General features: G+C 40.8%; 1 protein-coding gene across 1 annotated transcript; it reads right to left on the bottom strand.

Moving 5' to 3' along the window:
• Positions 1 to 16,565: 16,565 nt before the first annotated feature.
• MOS (MOS proto-oncogene, serine/threonine kinase) lies at positions 16,566 to 17,615 on the bottom strand. Its single transcript, XM_062514182.1, has one exon. It carries the CDS (start codon positions 17,613 to 17,615, stop codon positions 16,566 to 16,568), a length of 1,050 nt encoding a protein of 349 aa, XP_062370166.1.
• Positions 17,616 to 18,503: the final 888 nt, after the last annotated feature.

The following is an 18,503-nucleotide window of genomic DNA, read 5'->3' on the forward strand; positions in this document are numbered from 1 at the left end:
CGGGCGCTGCGGGACCTTTCACCCGCCCGCCGGGCGCGGAAGCGCCGGGGCGGGGAGGCCGGGCTGGCTCTGCTTCCTGTGGGGTGGTGGCCCTGTAGTCCCGGCTGATGGCGAGCGCCAGCGGGACCGGGGCCCGGTAGCTGCTGTGCCCCCTGCTCGGGCTTGGCCCGTCCTGCGGGACACAGCGTCCTTCCCGCTCGGGTCCCGCGGGCATCTCGGGCTCCTGCTTACCTTCTCCGAGAGATTTCGGCGTTCTGCTGGGGAGAGGGCCGGGATCTGGCGCACAAGCGGGGCTTTATCGCTTCCAGTGATAGCGGGCCCATTCCCCTCTGAGCCTTTGGGTGTTTTTATCTTCTTTTATAATGAAAGCGACAGGAAGAGAGGATATGGTCTTCAGCTGTGCCAGGGAAGGTTTATGTTGGACATTATTAGGGATTTATTCACAGAATTGGAATGGGCAGCCCAGGGAGATGGTGGGCACTGTTCCCGGCGGTGTTTAAGGAAAGACTGGATGTGCCATGGTCTAGTTGAACGTGGTGGTGTTCGGTCACAGGTTGGACTCGATGGTCCCAGAGGTCTGTTCTAGGCCAGGTGATCCTGTGATTGTTTAAGGTGGAGGTGTGAGAGCAGAAGTTTTAAGTTAAAGCTCTTGTTTTATTCATGGAAGTCCCATTATCTGTTCAGGTTGGCCATGGAAGGGGTACTTTTTACTGAGCATTGTCTTTGATTTGGCCTGGGCAGTGGTAATTGCTAGTCCCAAACCAAGCGTTTTGCTGAAAATATGTCTGTTTCAAGTTACATCACTGGAGAACTAGAGAAACATGTATTGAAATTATGGCCTGTAGTAAGGTCACTATGACTGTCTTTTAAAATTAATAATTAAATTCTAATTTGGAGTTCTGTCCAGGAATCATAGTCATGTATAATGTTAGCATAACTACTGTACATCTGGAAGCTTATTTATTACTACAGTTATTCAAGAAAACTTGCTTGGCATTCTAAGATGAGCCTACTTTCAGCTATCACACCCTGCTTTAGTATATTTTTTTTCCCATACCAGTTGTTTTAGAGATCTTCATTTGGTCCTAAAACCTCATGTGATGCAGTTAACTTTTATATGCCAACTATTCCATTGTTTAGGCTTGTTTGCACTTGGATTATCTGTGCTCTTCAAAATCTGTAATTTACTGATACCTTCTTTGAAAGTTCTAGAGGCTGTATTCTGATAAAGCAGCTCCAAGAAATGTGGATACAGAAGTTGCTGTCCTGTTGCTGTTTCCTGAAATGCAGCAATGTCTTTTGCCAATGGAGATCAGTACTTGAGAAATCTGTTTTGATGATAGTTACGTTTCTCTGGTCTTCTCTTTCCTGCAATAAAAACATCATTTGGTTCTGGTGTGGTTTTTTTTTTCTGAGCCACTTAACAATTACATATATATGAGTTTTGAACTCATACTCAAGGATCCCATGTTTATTCTGTTACCAGCTATTCCAGCTACTTCCTGAGGAAGTTTTCCATCTATAAGTGTTTTAAATTCATCACTACTAAGTACATGACTTCACACTGATCATGCTGAAGCACTTAATTTTCCAGTAATCCAGATGGTTCCCAATCGGCAGCTTTGCTTCACTGTTTACTTAGAGCTTTTATGAATGTTCTTAGTAAACTTTATTTCCAGATAAAATACTGACTACCTTGCCGCCAAGAACTAATTCCTGTGGGATTCAATTAGAAATATGTCTGACACAGACCTGTACCCTTAGTTTTAATTTGCTTGTTATGAACTGTATGTGCAGAACTGTGCCAGTTTCTCTGTGTCCTACTGAAATAGTCAATGCGCAAATGTGGTATATCAACATTGTTCCTGTTGTCTACCAAACAAATGCTATAGTTGCATGAGGGAAAAAAAAAGTAATTAAAAAAAGATACAAGTTTTCCATAGATTTAAGCTATACAATTTAAGTACAATTTGCTCATTTATTTCTTGTTCCTCTGTGAAGAAGTTGGTTTGGGTTTGGTTTTTCCCCCCCTGGGATTAAGGCGAGGTTGACCGTAAGTTCCTGAATTTGTTCCTTTCTTACTTATTTTCCTAGTACTGGCATTACCTCAGCTTTCTTTGAGATTTTTCTTTTTTTTTTTTTTTTTTTTTTTTTCTGAGCTTCCCCAGATTTCTCAGAGCTTATGGAAAATCCACATTAACAGCACACAACTTGCCTTTGCCAGCTCTTAAAATTCTTGGATGCAGGCTATCTGGAGCTGCTGATTTAAAAACCGCCTCACTTCTGTTCCTATGTTTAAGGCTTTCCACGGCTATTGTTGGAATTTTTTGATATATGTTGTTTTTCTCCACAAATGTGCAACAGAAATTTATCTAAACTTGGTTTTCTCTGAAATACACTATATATCAAAAAATGCTCCTTCTTGCCATTCATGTGAGAAAAAACCCATTCTAAACACAACTTTCTCCTTATCTTGTATTTTGTCATTCTTGACTTCTGATTAATATTTTGTATTCTGCCTGATTTTCCTTTGATTACATACTGCTTGTCATGTTTTTCTCCCTAGACAATGCTAATTTCAGTTAAGCGATTGTGATTCTATGTCTTAAATAATACCCAACAGCCTGTGCTTTTCAGGTGAGGCTTCCATGAATGTTTCCCTCATGTCAAGTAATTAAGAAGATAAACTATTAAGAAGCAAGACATGCTTTTGACATGACTTAGTAGTCTGTAGCAGAAACCATTTGATACTTAATTTTATGATTATCATGCGGAGTATCAGTCCTTGTGTGTTCATGATACTTTCTGACTTTTTTTTTTTTTTGGGTTTACAGATTAGTGTGGATTTTTTTCTCTCTCTCTCTTTGTTTGACTACTTGTCCTTCAGAAGAGTAGATCCTAGGATGAGTCTATCTATGTGTCAGAAGGAGCATGTTCTAGAGTCAATCGGGTCTTTCATAGTAACTTGTGAAATGCAGATTTTTGTTGTCTTCTGGTGAATGGTGAACCTTTCTGATGCACCTTTGGCTGGATCAGAGGCCAGACATACTCCCCAGGCTTTGCAGCTTGGGTTGTGAACACCATTCATTTTTTTGAGTAGATTTATTCTGCTTATTTCACACTGGTGTCCCATGAATGGTTTTGGTGGGGCTCACAGTAGCTTCCTTAAATCTGCTGTGTCACTTTTCGTAGTGGTTATTTCATGTGAACAGCTACCTGGAAGGTGTCTTGGTTATGCCAGCCTAATACCTCTAATATTTGCTTTCAGTGGCAATTAACATATTGCTATTTACTTGTAAATAACTTCCTTCTCCAAGGTCATTGGGATCTGAACACACTTTTAAGGGTTTGGTTTGAGCTTCTGGTCTTCAAATACCTGTGAAGCAGGATCATAGCTTCCACAAAGGTCATCAATAGATGGTTGAGTCTGTAAACCAGTCAGGAGGAATCCAATGAAAGCTATTTTCAACCCCTTTTAAGAAAGGCTACAGCATCTGTTTGGTCTTAATGGTAGGTATCTGCTGATCCTCTTGTGTTAAGTTTCTCAGTTGTATCATGTTGCAGAACTCTCATCCAAGTTCTTTGCTCAGGAATTAGCTTTCTCTACAAGTGCCCAAACTACTGGAACTTCACCCCCCTGCACTCCTCCCCCTCCCGAATTAAGAAATACCCCCCTTTAAAAGACTGATTTGTGTAGATGGGTAGCTGCTAACGGCATTGCTCTCTGCAGGTAGCAGGCAGACAGAATGCACAGCTGGAGTTCTCATATTGCACCTAGTCTGTCCATTTTACATTTTCTAAATTTTCATGCCAATTCTAGCATAAAGCTCAGCATATAAAAATGTAACAGCCCCTCAAAATACTAGGCTCTCTTTACCTTAAAAATTCCTCACGTAGCATGGAAAACATAAACTAGGTTTGTGATTCAGAAAAAGAGCAACTGTGCCTTAATGGAATCCTTTACTATTGACAAACATTGCCACAAATATTGATTGTTAGGAGATATTTTCAAGTGGGCAGCTTGAACTTCATCGTTATCACCACGGGCCCTTTCCTTCTAAATATGTGCTTTATGCCTGGCAGATATTACACTTGGCCTCTAATATCACTGATGCGGTTAGAGCAAAACTTCTCCCTTGTCAGCCTGTTTTGCCTTGTTTTTCTGACACAGATCACTGTGACAAGAAATACAAAGCTGCTGATATGCTACTAGCATTTCTAGTGACATCAAATCGGTGATACATCATTACAATATGTCTTCAAACATTCAGGTCTGAAAAAGCACTGTCCATCTGGGAGGCTTTCAGGAGGATATTTGAATTCATCCTGCTCTAGTTCAATCTTAAGTTTTATTTATTTAATTTTTTTTTTCAATTTGGTGAATTACGTGTTCTCTGCTTTCCTGGAAGAATGTTTTCTCTCCAGTCCTTGCTCTGCAGATGTGATGCTTCTGTCAAATTCATAATAATGAAAAAAACACTTTTTGCAGAAAATGACGGTGTAACTCACATGGCCTTGATAGCTGCCAAGGTGGTTTATTGATTAGCAACATGTAATTCACTGGTAATCAATGAACTATATGTTGTGGATCAGTATCAGCACTATAACAGAAATGACAATTCTGGTAAGCACCTACAAATTTCATACCCTTCTACAACTGATCTCATCTACATAGTCACACATTCCTTATACGCACTTCCACTCTCTTGCAAGAAGCATGAGTTACAATACACAGTCCCACTTTTGGAAGCCTGTGCAGCCATTCCACATACCAGGAGGGGTGAATCCTTTCTGTTCCTTAGTCCTGTCAGTCCCCTCAGTCTGTACCAGGAGTGGGGTGGCAGGTCCTTTCCATGTCTGATGAGGAAGGTCTTAGAAATAGCACCTACCATAAGTTTTCTTCTAATAATCACAAATTCTCATGCTGCTTTTCAAGCCTTTTTATTCCCCCCTCTTGTTAATCTAATTCCCTGTTTATCATTTAATCTGGGTCATCATTGTCGTAAACAAGCTTTGCTATTATTAATTTCCTCTTAGTGTTATCAGGTTTTGGGCAAACATCCTCTCAGAACATGCCAGTTTGGGTATTCCATTCACATACGCTATTTATATTCACATTCCTACCCTATCATCTGTTGATATTCAGGCCAGGTTACCAAGAGTGGGGGCATGCAATTCCTGTACAAAAAATCCCCAGTGAAAGCAGAACTAGTGGGCGTACAAACAGAACTGTGATTTTTTCTTTCACATCCAGGTTTCATTTTGGAAATCACCTCAGAAGACTTCATGTGGGGAAAAGCTACTCAAGTACAAAATAAATAATAAACTACACAAATCTCTCCAGTTTGGATTTGGCCACTTGAGGCAGCATCACTTGGCACTGTGATCTATTTCGCTTTGTGACAATAGTTCAAGATGGCTGCAGTAGTTCGTAGAACATGTGGAAAACTTGCACCTATTCAAATAATATCTATGTGACTTGTTGAACAGAACAAGCTGTTTTGCTCACCAGAATTGGAAATGGCTTCCAGGACACAGGTTGTTTTGCTGCTCTTGTCTCGCTGGCTTCTCTATGTGTGCTTTCTACTGAGAATGTTTAGGAACTAGTGGCACATACTGGTGCATACAAACTCTCACAATACTGTGCTGTGAAAGACTTTGGAGTTGTCTTTCCTCTTCATCTCTGCCTCCTGCAAAGACTGTGTAAAACTGCCAGCCTCAGGGTATTGGCATGGTTGGAGTCTGTCCCAGAGGGAAAATATGGTGTTTAATCTTACAGCAATTCTGTTTATCAGTATATGTAGCCCATATACACATTTGCCCATGTGTTACAGAGCCCAGTTATGAAGTCACTGATCATGTGTTTTTTTTTATCCAAAGACCAGTTTAATCTAATGTAATTCTTTGGCGAGACAGAGTAGTCGGGAATTGTTTCACGGTGCTTGTGCTGCTTTCTCTCTCATGGAGAGGGGTAATTTAAGGAATGGTTCTGGTCTCACAGTGCCTTATGACTAGAAGAAAAAATTCTCTTGATATGGAATGCATCCCTTCCTCATGTTTAGGTGTTTTGTTCCTGAAAAGTTTTTCTTCATCTCTTTAGGACTGGTGTCCTTTTGTGATACTCTTGATCAATGGGTTTTCAGATGGTGAATATTTGCAAGCACAAAATTTAGCAAATGCTTGCCACAGATGATAAGACACTTAAAGCAAGGCGTGATTTCCACCTTGATGTTACAGGACCATTAGAGCTGGATATTAGTTGTAACTTGCAATTTTATCTAGATTACATCCATGTGTCAGCCTTCTGTGGGACTTGAGGTTCCCTTCCCAGCCCTGGCATCTGTAAAGAAAGATTAAAGCCAATTCAGCAATGCTTCTCCTGTTGTGACCTGACCCTCTGTGAACTAGCCAAGCTAAATTACTCAAAACCTGACAGAAACAGGGATAGCAACATAGAACTTAGGAGCTGGAACTAAAGGAGATGCTGTGGTGTTAAAGATGTGCTTTAGAAACAGGAGTTAGTAGCCACTGAGGAAATCATCACGCTGTGATTGCTCAGAACAGCTGGTCAGATCCACAACATAACATGAAAGAGATCCAAGAGGCGTCAAATATGAAGAAGTTTTGGTTTCAAAGGGTTTACTAACTTCTCCACAAGGCTAATGTGGCAAAGAGGCAGCTGCAATTTACTGCATGGAAGTTATGAGGCTGCAGTAGCAAGGCAGGGAAACAACCACAGAGTTTGTAATATTATTCATAGAAGACCCAGAAGTTTTGTTTAAGGGAACGTCTTATTAGGAGATTACAGCAAGTCTGTGAAACTTATCTTTCACCTAAATGCATGCTAGAAGTCCCTACTTCACAAAAAGTTCCTACTTGATGAAAATGGGACTTGTGCATGGCCTTTTACACCAGTCTACAACATATGGTTGCAAATGTGGAATATAGTTTGCTATATTCTTCCCCTTGGAAATGATATAAAACAGAAAAGTCTTCCTTCCCCTGCAGCAATAACTTAAATAATGTAAGAGCAACTGTATGTAAATTAATGTGCACTAACATGCAGACGATTGCACATCCAACATTTCTGCCTCTGTGCACAGTGAAATCCCCAGCAACAGGTTTTCCAGATGCTAATCAAGGGAAGCAGTATTTTCGACAGGTTTAAAACTGAGGAGAAGCTAGTATTACCATTTATTAAGGTTGTGGTCAAGCATCCCATTTTTAGGCAAATAAAATTAAGTATTGTTGTAAAACATAGAAGGTGGGTTTGAGGATGGTACCCATGTCCCCTGAAAAAAAATTCAGAAATATTAATATTCGTCATTTTTTTCAGTATTATGACCTTGTGGTTTTAGTTCATGTATGAAACTCATATGTTTTAAAATATTCTTTCAATAATTATGACTGTTGGAAGTTGTTTCTGAGCGAATTTAGCAGTCACTTCATCCTACCAATAACCCCTTATCACACTGCCACAGGTGTATTTCCTTTTCAAGAATCTCTTACCTGTTCAGAGGAATAACTGATTCTCATACACTCTTGTGAAATGTTCCTAGTGTGAGGAAGAGCCAATCCTTTTGTTCTGGCAGGAACAAATGCTTATGCTAATACCTAGGAATTATTTCTCATTTTTTCTTAGGGATAAAAGAAGGTGAAAGCAGCTGTCTGTATCCTTGATACAGAAAATGGAGTTTTTTACTCTTAAAATCTTCCATATATAAAGGAAATTTCCAATGAAAAACCTACCATTGCTTGTGTACTAGCATACATTGCTAAGTCATTGGTCCTACTTAAATACAGCACTAATCAGAATTAGTAATAGTGCAATCGTAAAGAAAAGGAAATAAAAAACCCTCTCAGGCACATTGGGAACTGGTAATGGCTAGCAGAGCATTTGAAGTCAGACAAGTTTTCAAGACCAGTTGAGGTTCTGGGGGGCTGGGAGTGAGAGCAAGTCTGTGCTTCTTTCAGCGGACCAAGACACTGCTTTGACCTGATGGAAACAGGTGACCACTCTGAACTGAATCAGTGGCCTTGTCTGATTTTAAGCACTGATTCAAGACCTTAGTTTAAGTCATGCAAGATCCTGACAGTCCAGTGGGCAGGTATCTCCAGCATACAGCACAGAAAGCCACATGCCTGTATAAACTTATTTTTCAGTGAGAGCTTCACTGATTGAAGAGGTTGTAGCAAATACGTTTGGATTTTGGGGTGTCTTCTCTCTCCCTGTCTCCTTGCCTCCTCCAGCCCCCTCTCTTGTCTCCCTGGGAGAATGGCTCTTTTGCTAGGATCGGTCAGGTAGTGCTGATTTTTATGATCAACACTTTTTCAAATGCTGTTTGCAATTCAACAAGTTTTAAACAAACTATGCAACCATGAAAACGTTTTAAAAATATAACTACATTTGTTTCCTCTGAAAGTCAGCTGTTGGCAGGAATGATTTATTAAACTTTAGGAATACCTACTTCTCCCCTTTCAATCAGAAAACTTTTTATAGCAATCATTTCACTCCCAAAAGCTGTAGAAGGATTGACAGTTTTGACAGGATTGAAGTTTTAGGGGAGGTCTGGGTTCTGTTACTTTCTAAACAAAGAGAAATCACTGTGACATTCATCTGTTGGCATGCTAGTACAGTGATTTTTTTGCATGTAGCTTTTGTCTTATCTGTAAATGATTTTATTGGAACTGTTGGATAACCAAAAAGGATGTGGAAAAGGTGCATGATATCTCTCTAAACTTACTGTATTGTGTAATATATACTATTAACTACTATTAAAAGAAATCCAGCCTCCCCAGCCTATCAGTTCCCTTATTTACATTCAGCTTTTATACAATCTCTGTTCAGGTGCACAGAGATTTTCTACACTTGTCTCTGGTACTAGCTTCATTTGTGCCATATCTGAATCAAAGCCCTTTCAACATTTTTAAGTGGTCAAGAAAAATATATTACTTGAAAATAAAACTGGTTTTCCTTCTGCCCTTGTGGAGGGAGTGACTTAGAAAGAACTGGACATTTACATTTCCAATTTTCAGCCTACTTTGCTCTTTGTAGCCTGGCACATGTGCAGTAGAATATTTATTAAGTTATGAATTGCCCTATTATCCCAGGTGCCCTGCAAAGGCAAATGCAATCACCTCCCTGCTCTGCTGAACACTTGGGCTATTGAACTTCAGGCTGGGTCGACAGCAAAACTCAGCCTCATGCTCAGAGAAGTCCAGGGGTGGATGGTAGTGCCTCTACTGTCAAATTGTCCCATGGCATCCTTAGCTACTGGCAGACTGGGATAGATGCCAGTAGACTTTTTTGTTCCATTTGCCTTCTTTAACTGGTTTTAAGGCTTTTCTTTGACAGGCAGACAAATATTTGGCAGCTGGGTTAACTGAAGCATAGAAAGAGCCTCTTTGAGCACTGCATGGAGGTATTTGCACCAGATAAATAGCTAGGACAAAGTAAAAGTAGAATATTCCATGTACAGTTAATTTGAAAAATAACCATTCATTTCCTGTCCCTATTTTCATCTTAGTTGTAGCAGATGAAATTATGTACACAGACGCTAACACTGCAAAAATTGATAACACGAGTCAAATAGTAAGCATCCACTTAAGTCCTGTTGAGTTTACAAGTATTTGTGGTATACTGTATAAAACAGTTTTTGTTTTCTTTGCTGTAGTATATCTTACCTCAGAATACAGTAATAACCCATATTTCTTCAGACTTATGTTTTCATGCTTCCCATTCTACCTTCTCAATTGAGGATGGGCCCCCTTCCAAGTCATGTAGTATTTTTATTGTTTGAAAATAGTGATGTTATCACTTTCTTTCTGGGTTGAGATAAAGCATAATTTTAAAAAATGTAGGAAGAGGAGCAGAAAACAACAGAACAAGCCAAATAAAGAGCATTGTATCTTATGATAATTTCTTTTAAAACCTATTAAATGTCTCTTGATATTTCTCCTTGGGATCCAAAGACACTAAACCTTTGGTAATAGCTATAGTAATTAAAGATTAATATGGAATGATAAGCTTCCATGCTTTTTCTCTTCCACATTTCTCATTTTTCCTGGAAACAGTTTGTTATAATTGCATGGTTCCTGTGCTTCTAGCCATCTTTTCTTGTCTTTCTTGTAATCACTTGACTGCTAAAATAGTTGTTGCACTTTGCAGAGATCAGGATAGCCTGTATAAGTTGCTTTTCATTGTAAGGCATGAGAAAAAATTAATTTTGACCTAAAACCATTCCAGCACCAATTAGTATTGACTCTTATCTGGGGATTCAGTTTGAATCAGGTAAAATTACATAAAATCTCCTAAGTGCATCCTGTCAAGCTTTACACATGTGCACATTTGTGGAAGAAGAGGAGACATGTCAGGGGAGGTTGGGATAGTGAATGCCATTTGCTATAAAATAAAAGAAAAAAAGGCCAGAATTGGAACTTTTAACTCATGCTTTCCCTTCGTAGACAATACTGTCTGTATAAACAAGAAAGCACAAAATAAAATACTCTAATATGAATAATATGTCCAGGGCTACTGCTGTTGTTTACTACCCATGAGAATGCAAGCACTTTACAGTATCTTCTTTATACGTACTTTCCAAAATTACTAAATGCAACCAGGTACTGAGAGATTAATGAGAAAAAGCTGAAGTTTCCATGCAGGCTGTGGTTACCCCAGACTGGTATGAGGCAAGAGCTAACCCACCCGGTTTTGAATAGTTAGCTCTCAGTGCTGCAGAGCTGGAAGTTTAAAAGGCAGCTTGTGCTGCTTAGGGACAGAAAACGTAAAATAGCAACAAAAAAAAGCAGGTCACCTTGCAAAGCTGGCTATTGTGAGATGGTATCCCTGGGTCCCAGAAACACCACTTTGGTTGCTGCTATTAAAAACAAAACCCCAAACAAACAAGTAAACAAACAAACTAAACTAAACTAAACACCAGAATAGCTGATTTTCCAGGGAAAATGATTGTATCAAACTGTGAAACTCCATTAATACTAAAACGTGAGAGATCTGACCTTTTTCATTTACCAGTGTAAATGAGAGAAATGAGTCTTTGTTCCTTCCCCAGAACACGGTCAAGATGTGTGGCAATTCTTATTTGAGGAGGCACACTCTTACTTGATGTTCTTAGCATCAGATAACCCCTGCCTTGAATAGAGCATACCTGGCTGTCAAAGACATTCCAATACCACCATTCCCAGACTTACACTGGTGCTGCATCATCATCGGAATCTGTGCAACACTTCAATAAATCTTCTGTTTAGGCTGGTCAATCTACTGGCAACCAGTTCCAGAAACAAAGAGAATAAATAAACTAGGTACAAATAGCCCTTCAGGTTTGTAACTTGTAATCAGGTCTTGCTAACCATCTGGAAATATGTTGCATACATATATATGGGGAAGGAGAGATAAAGGACAAAACCAGTTCATAGAAAGGGAAAAATCTGGATGAACAGAATCCCCTTAGAGTTCTGACATAATTGTCTGCAACTGCTCTGCTAGCATCATGTGCCTTCTACCAACACTTTATTTGGAGGTATGCAAGTGTGACAAAGCTAAGAGCAAAGTGCAGCTACACTTATTAGATCATTCCAGCTTTAGAAGCAGGAAAGAATCTTTTTAAAACCTGAAGCTGTGTCCAGGTGAAGAAAACAAAAAGGATAAAAATCTGGTGGATTACATATAAAAAGAGAGAGGGAAAAACCTTCAAGGAACTAACATAAACTCCATATTCTTCTTTTTTTTTGTTTTCAGAATACCAAGAACAAGAAATCTGCCAAGACCCTCTGGCAGATCTATTGATATCAGGTTTTTAAGAGAAAAACAAACCAAACACACACACACCCACCCACCCACCCCCCCCCAAACAAGATCAGGAATACCCCCATTGAAGCATTTCAACTTTTAACCTGTTTCAACCCCAAGACAACAAGCCATGGAAAATATGTAGTGACGCTTGCATGTACATTGTCCCTGAAGGAAACATAAAATAGGCTCAAACTAGAAGGATTTTAGTAGGAGAACTCAGGAGATGCCTGAAATTCAAACATATATAAATGTTATTATAATTGGAGACCTTCTGTGGTTAGAAGTGACCTTGAGACAGTCTAGTCCAGTCCCCTCCAAATCAGGGTCAACTAGAGCAGCTTGTTCAGTACCATGTCAAGTTAGATTCTGAGTATGTCCAAGGATGAACATTCCTTAACCTTTCTGAACAACCTGCTCCAGTGTTTGACTATTTTCACAGTAAAAATGTTTTCTCTTGCATTTAAATGAAGTTTCCTACTCTTCTATTTGTGTCCATTACATCTAACCCTGCCTCTTAGCAGGACTGAGAAGACACGGGTTCCATCTTTACTACCTCCCATCAGTATTTCTACAAACTGGTAAAATCCCCCCCGAGCCTTCTTTTTCCAGACTGAACGGTTCCGTCTCTCAGTTCCTCCTCACACGCAGATTCCAATCCTGTGATCAAGTTAATGCTGAGCTCCTGGTCCAGTACATCCGTGACTTTCTTGTTCCGGCAGAGTCCTAAGGCGATCACATCGCCCCAGATGTGTCTCACCGGGGCTGAGCGAGCACCGGGGAATAATTTCTGGAGGAGCTGGCAGCAGTCTTTGGAGTGCACCCCAGATGCTGTTGGCCGCCTTTGCCGCAAGGGTGCATTGCTTGCTCACGTTCAACTTGGTGTCTGCCCGCAGCTCCAGCTCTTTCCTGCAAAACTCCTTCCCAGCCGGGTGGCCCGGGTGCGTCCTGGTGCTCGGGGTTATCCTGCCCCACGTGCCAGACACAGCAGTTCCTGCACTGGTTGCCACCAGCAGGTTTCTCCAGCTTGGTAATGTCTCTGAACGCCAGTACAACCGTCCAAGGTATCGACTGCTCCATCCAATTCTGTATCTCCTACAAACTTGCAGAGGGTGATCCATCCCATCATTCAAGCCTTCAGTGGAGATATTAGCCTGCACTGAGCCCAGTGCCAATCTCTGGGGTACACCACTAATGACTGGTCTCCCACTGGACTTCATGTCACTGATCACAACCCTCTGAGCCCAGTAGTTCAGCTAATTTTCAGTTTCCAGTGTTCAGCCAGTACTTAATCAGTTTCTCTATGAAGATACAATGTCAAACAGTGCTAAAAACCTCCCCTAAGCTCAAGATGAGCAACCACCACTGCCCTCCAGCAGCCAGCAATCTCATAGCAAAAGGCTGCAAAGTTGGTTAAGCATGATTTCCTCTTCATAAATCCCTGATTACTACTCCCAATCACCTTTTTGTCCTTCATATGTTTACCAGTGATTTCCAGTGTTATTTGTTCCACCAGTTTTCCAGGGATTTAGATGAGGTGACTGGCTTTAAATTTTCCAGATCCTCCTTCTTGGCCATCTTGCAGAAAGGAGTTATATTTGTTTTCTTTCAGACCTCAGAATTCCCTCCTGAGCACCATGACCTTCCAAAGATAGCCAAGAGTTGCCTGGCAATGACATTGGCAAGCTCCCTCAGCATTTGTGAACGCAACCCATCAGTACCTATGAACTTCCATACATCTCGTTGGTTTCAGGGCTCCTTACTTAACCTGATCTGTCTTTACCATTAGTAAATCTTCCTTGCTTCAGACCCCACACTGGTCTATCAACTCCTGCATATTTATTATTTATGTTTGAGTTTAATCAGGAGCTCCTTGTTTGTCCTTGGAGGCATCCTGTCACCTTTACCTGATTTCCTGCTCATGGGGATGGACCAGTCTTGAGCTTGGAAAAGGCAATCCTTGAAAATCCATCAGGTGTTGTTTGCCTTTCTCTCCAGGATCCTATCCTGGGAAATTTTCTTAAAAAATATATTTCCTGATTACATGAGTGACATCTGTACAAGACACATTAGCAGATTCCATATTAACAGAAATAACAGATACATGGACATGATTTGTTTAGAAGGAGCCAATATTGCTTTCATTGGAAGAACTGCACTTCACAGTTGTGTTGGATTGTATTGGAACTCTTTAGGAGCACTGACAGCATGTTGATAAGACTCTGACTGATATATTCCCTAAGGGTTTCCAAAGGTATTTGAAAAAATCCTTCACTGCAAATGTCTGAAAGGTACTAAACAGCCACATTTAGGAGAGAAAACCTGAGGCTGGATAAGCAAAAAGATAGGCACCGGGTGGGGGCGGGGGCAGGTAAAACTGTTCTCTCAGCAGGAGAAAGTACCCACTGGTGTTTCAGGGGATCCTCTGCTCCCCAGCACATCCACAAATGGAGTGCAAGAAGGGGACCCAGAAGATAAACAAATTTGCTGATGGTGGAGTTATTTAAATACGAGGGCCAAGTACAAACTGTTAGAAAGAAACTCAAGGTATATTAGTGTAAAGTGAGGTGAACAGGCAAAATTGTCATCACATAGAACCAAGGATTCTGAGCTGTTAGGCTTGAGACATTTCTTGATTAGTATTAACTCAGAGCTCATTAGCAATCAAAAAACAAAACAAACCTTTGAAGTTAATAAAAAAGAGACCGTCATTATAACAGCAAAGTATGGTGTACCTACATCTTGAGTGCTGTGCAGAGTTCTCTCTCACACTATCAAAAGAGAACCCCATAAAATTGACAGAAACATATGCAGAGCTGATTATACTTCAAGAGTAGATCTTGGCCATTCAGTATCCTTCTGTCAAGTACAACAGAGGATTTGAAGGGTGCTTGATTTTTCACAGAGGCTCAAGTAGCACTTGTTGATGCTAAAGTATCATTAAGCAAAAAAATCACATGTTTCTTGCAGTATAAGCAGCAAGCTTCCTAGACTGGCAAAATAAATACAATACAAACATTTAGGAACTACTGAAAATTTAATTCCATTTTTTATTTTTTTGAAAGCTGCAGAAACTTTTATTTAAGGCTTGATGTTAAGGTGAGGCATGTCAATGGCTTTATCTAAAATTTTATCTTGCATGCCCTCAGCTAATAATTTCAAAAGGTAACTGGCTTATTATGATAACATCTATAAAACAACCTATTTATTAAATAAGCTATACAACATCCACAAAAAAAAAGTTCTGGTTCTATAGCATAATTATTTTGACAGAGAAACAATGGAAACTTTTTCCAGAATTTACTTCAGTGTTTTATATTCCAGCCAGCATTTTCTATTTCCACTTAAGGGGGACAGAAGACCAAGAAATAGTTAAGCTTAGATATGCTTTATAAACCATTAATTTCAATTACCAACCCAAATACCATAAAGACCTACAGAATCATCTCAAATTCACATAGTTGCTCATTTCCAGGATTTCACAGGGCTACGAACAGATGTGTGTCAGAAATCCGGAAACTGGCTCAATTCCTTTAGGATTTTTTTTTTTCCAGAATGGAAGCAAGGGGGAGGAAGGGTAAAGAAGAAAAAACAATTTGACTGAAACATCACTCTCCCTCCTGTCTTAAAAAGAAGCAGAGGCTTTGAGCAGAATGGCAATATCAGCTACAGCAGGCAGCTCCAGATAAGGATTCAGATATACAATTATCAGTTCTGATAAGTCAGGGATCAGAGGTTTTTGTCTTCAGCATTGCCTACAGCACTTCCTTTCCCAGACACACTACAACCAGATTAGCAAAGATAGCAGATAAGACATAAGCAGTGCAGAGGATAGTTCAATAGTGTATGCTTTGAGCACCAGCACAGGAACATTATTAGTGCTGTAAGCAAACTTCTTTTATGTACTTCCAGTATCTTGTCCAATGCTGAGCCATGCTTTATAAAGCAAAATTATCCTCACTTGACTATTCTTCCCCCCTCCACCCCCCCCTTTTTAAAAGCTCTGTTCTACACAAAGTCTACTAATACTTCAAAGTTTACAGTGTTCCAACTAGCAAGTTACTACTAACACGCCTGGTAGCAGGGAAATCTTATAAAAAGGACAGGTTCTTAATGCATCTTCTTAAGTCTTAGTAGCCTTAAACTGACAAAAAGGTTCTTTGTATCAAGGAGTACGTGAGTAGTTCACATTTCCATATCAGAAGCATCGTATTCTTACTGAAATTACGTGCATCTAAGAATAAGTTCAATAGACCACTGACACTCTGTATTTATTTTTCTGCATTCATTGATTTGTGATACATACTCATTCCTTGGTAAAGGAAGAGGAAAAGCTCAAATGCACTACCCTAGCTGGTGTCAAAAACTACTCATATTTGAGATTTTAAAAACACCAAAAGGTTATATATATAAAGAACCTTCCAAAAGCAGACCCTTATTTTTACTTCACTTACAGCCACCATTTTTTCCTGCATATCACATTTCCTAGTGAGCAAGGCAGCACACAACACACCAACCAGAAAAAGTCATGTCTGCCAACATCTTTGCCTCTATCCCCTTCCAGGGTAAAACCCCACAGTTTCATTAAATCTCTATTTTAATTTTTTTTCAAACAGTTTGGGTTCTTTTTTTTTTTCCCCCAAGCATAAAAAAAACAGCAAAGTCTTTAGATAACATAGGGGCTAAATTAATTATGTTCAGAAGAAGGGTATAGGGAAAGAAAAGTCGACAAAAGGAATATAAAGAGTCCTGAGTTTTCCTAGAAGCTCTGCTTGAGGGCCCTGAGGCTAGGAAGCAGCTGGTCTGCACTTGGACGCTCCTCTACACTGGCCTTCCAGCAGCAGCTGATGATACTCTGCAGGGTCTGGCCCACTGGTGACTCGTGGAACACCTCGGTGGCCAGCGAAGGGCGCAAGTTGTAGGCGACCACGGCGTAGAGCACATACTGCCGCTCACCCAGGTACGGCTGCTCCTGCATGACCATCTGCCAGAGGGTGATGGCAAACGAGTAGATGTCTGCTTTGGCAGTGGCCCTCTCCCCCCTTAGGAGCTCAGGGGCACGGTGAGTGTATGTGCCCCCCTGCTGGCAAACATAGGTGCTCTGGGACAAGCCCTTCTCCAGCTTCTGGGAGCACCCAAAGTCTCCAATCTTACACACTCCCTGCTCAGTGATGAAAACATTTGCAGGCTTCAGGTCCAAGTGCACAATGTCCTGTGAGTGCAGAAAGGCTAAGCCTGTCATGATGTCACAAGAATAGCACACAGTCCCTTCCACGCTCAGGGCCTTCCTTCCACATCCTCCTTCATTGTCCTCCCCCTGCCTCCACGCATCCCCAGTGCCATAAATTACATGGTGCAGAGTGATGCTACCCACATACTCCATGATGATGGTGCCTAGGCTGTTCTCACTGGCCGGGGCACACGTGCTGGCAGCCACCACACGTACCACATTATCGTGCTGGAGCTGGGCCACGTTCAGCTCAGCCCAGAAGCTCTGCCGCGATGCCAGACGGTTTTTGCTGCTCTTTTTCACCTGCTTCACAGCCACTGTTGCACCATGGTAGGTGGCTTTGTAGACAGAGCCAAAACCCCCAGATCCTAGGGGCTGCAGGAGGCAGAGCTGCTCCCAGTCAATAGAGCACCAGGACAGGCGTGGAGGCAAGCGACGAGTCCTGCCTGAAGAAGCTCCCCCCAGAAAGGTTTTGCTGTCTTTGCCAGAGATAACTAAAGGGCTGCTACAGGGGCGCAAATCTGTCGAGGGGGAATACTCAAAGGAAAGAAAACAATTAAGAGGAATAGGTGATGGCATAATATGAAGGAGAAAACAACAGGCAGTTACTAAGACAGAAGACCAGAAAGCTTTTCTGACAGAAAGAACTCTAAACTGGTTTCCAAAGCCTTTTATCCTCCCCTCACCGCTTTCCCTCCTTCCCCCAAATGAACTGCATCTGTCAAAACTGTTAGAACCAAATCAGGTTCACCTGGAAACATTCTTCTCCAGCCCTGAAGCAAACCTCTAGAAGGTCAAGACAAATGGATCTAAAGCTAAAAAATTATTAACTCATAATTATTTCATATAATTTATAATCTCAAAAGAAAAAGAAATATGTTCTGCCCACTGAATGCCTCTAGCAAAATGCCCCAGGAGTAAATAAAGCAGTGACTGGTGAATGCATTTCACCATGGCTCCAGGCAGAAATGATCAGCATCAGGTGCATTAAACAGCTCAAAGTCTTTGTCAGTGGAAGCAGCTGAAGTGGTGAGTGCTAGCATTTGATGATGCTATGGCAGGCATAAATACAAAAGTGTGTTTGTAGAGACCTACCACTTCAACATGACTGGGACAAGGGAACTGGTTTGGATGCTCAGCTTTGTCTATGCATGATCACAACCCTAACAGCAGCATAAAGACAAATCATTGTTCTGTACCATCCTTTGGATACAGTAACTAGAATTATGCATAAGTATTTGGTCATCTTCCCATCACACTCCATTTTAGCAGTATTACAGGTGTGTATTTTATTTCTGGATCCTTCTTAGAAAAATTATTGCTGAATTTACAGAGCTGTTCTGGTAGAAATCAAAGAAACATAATTTTGTGTTAGTGGTCCATGTGGTTTTTAAAGGGCTTTTTTGAATTTTGACCCTTTCACATATTTACAGTGCTCATGCAAACTGCCATAGTGTTTGGTACCTG

This window comes from Cinclus cinclus, chromosome 1, assembly GCF_963662255.1.
Source record: "Cinclus cinclus chromosome 1, bCinCin1.1, whole genome shotgun sequence".
NCBI classification, from domain to species: domain Eukaryota; kingdom Metazoa; phylum Chordata; class Aves; order Passeriformes; family Cinclidae; genus Cinclus; species Cinclus cinclus.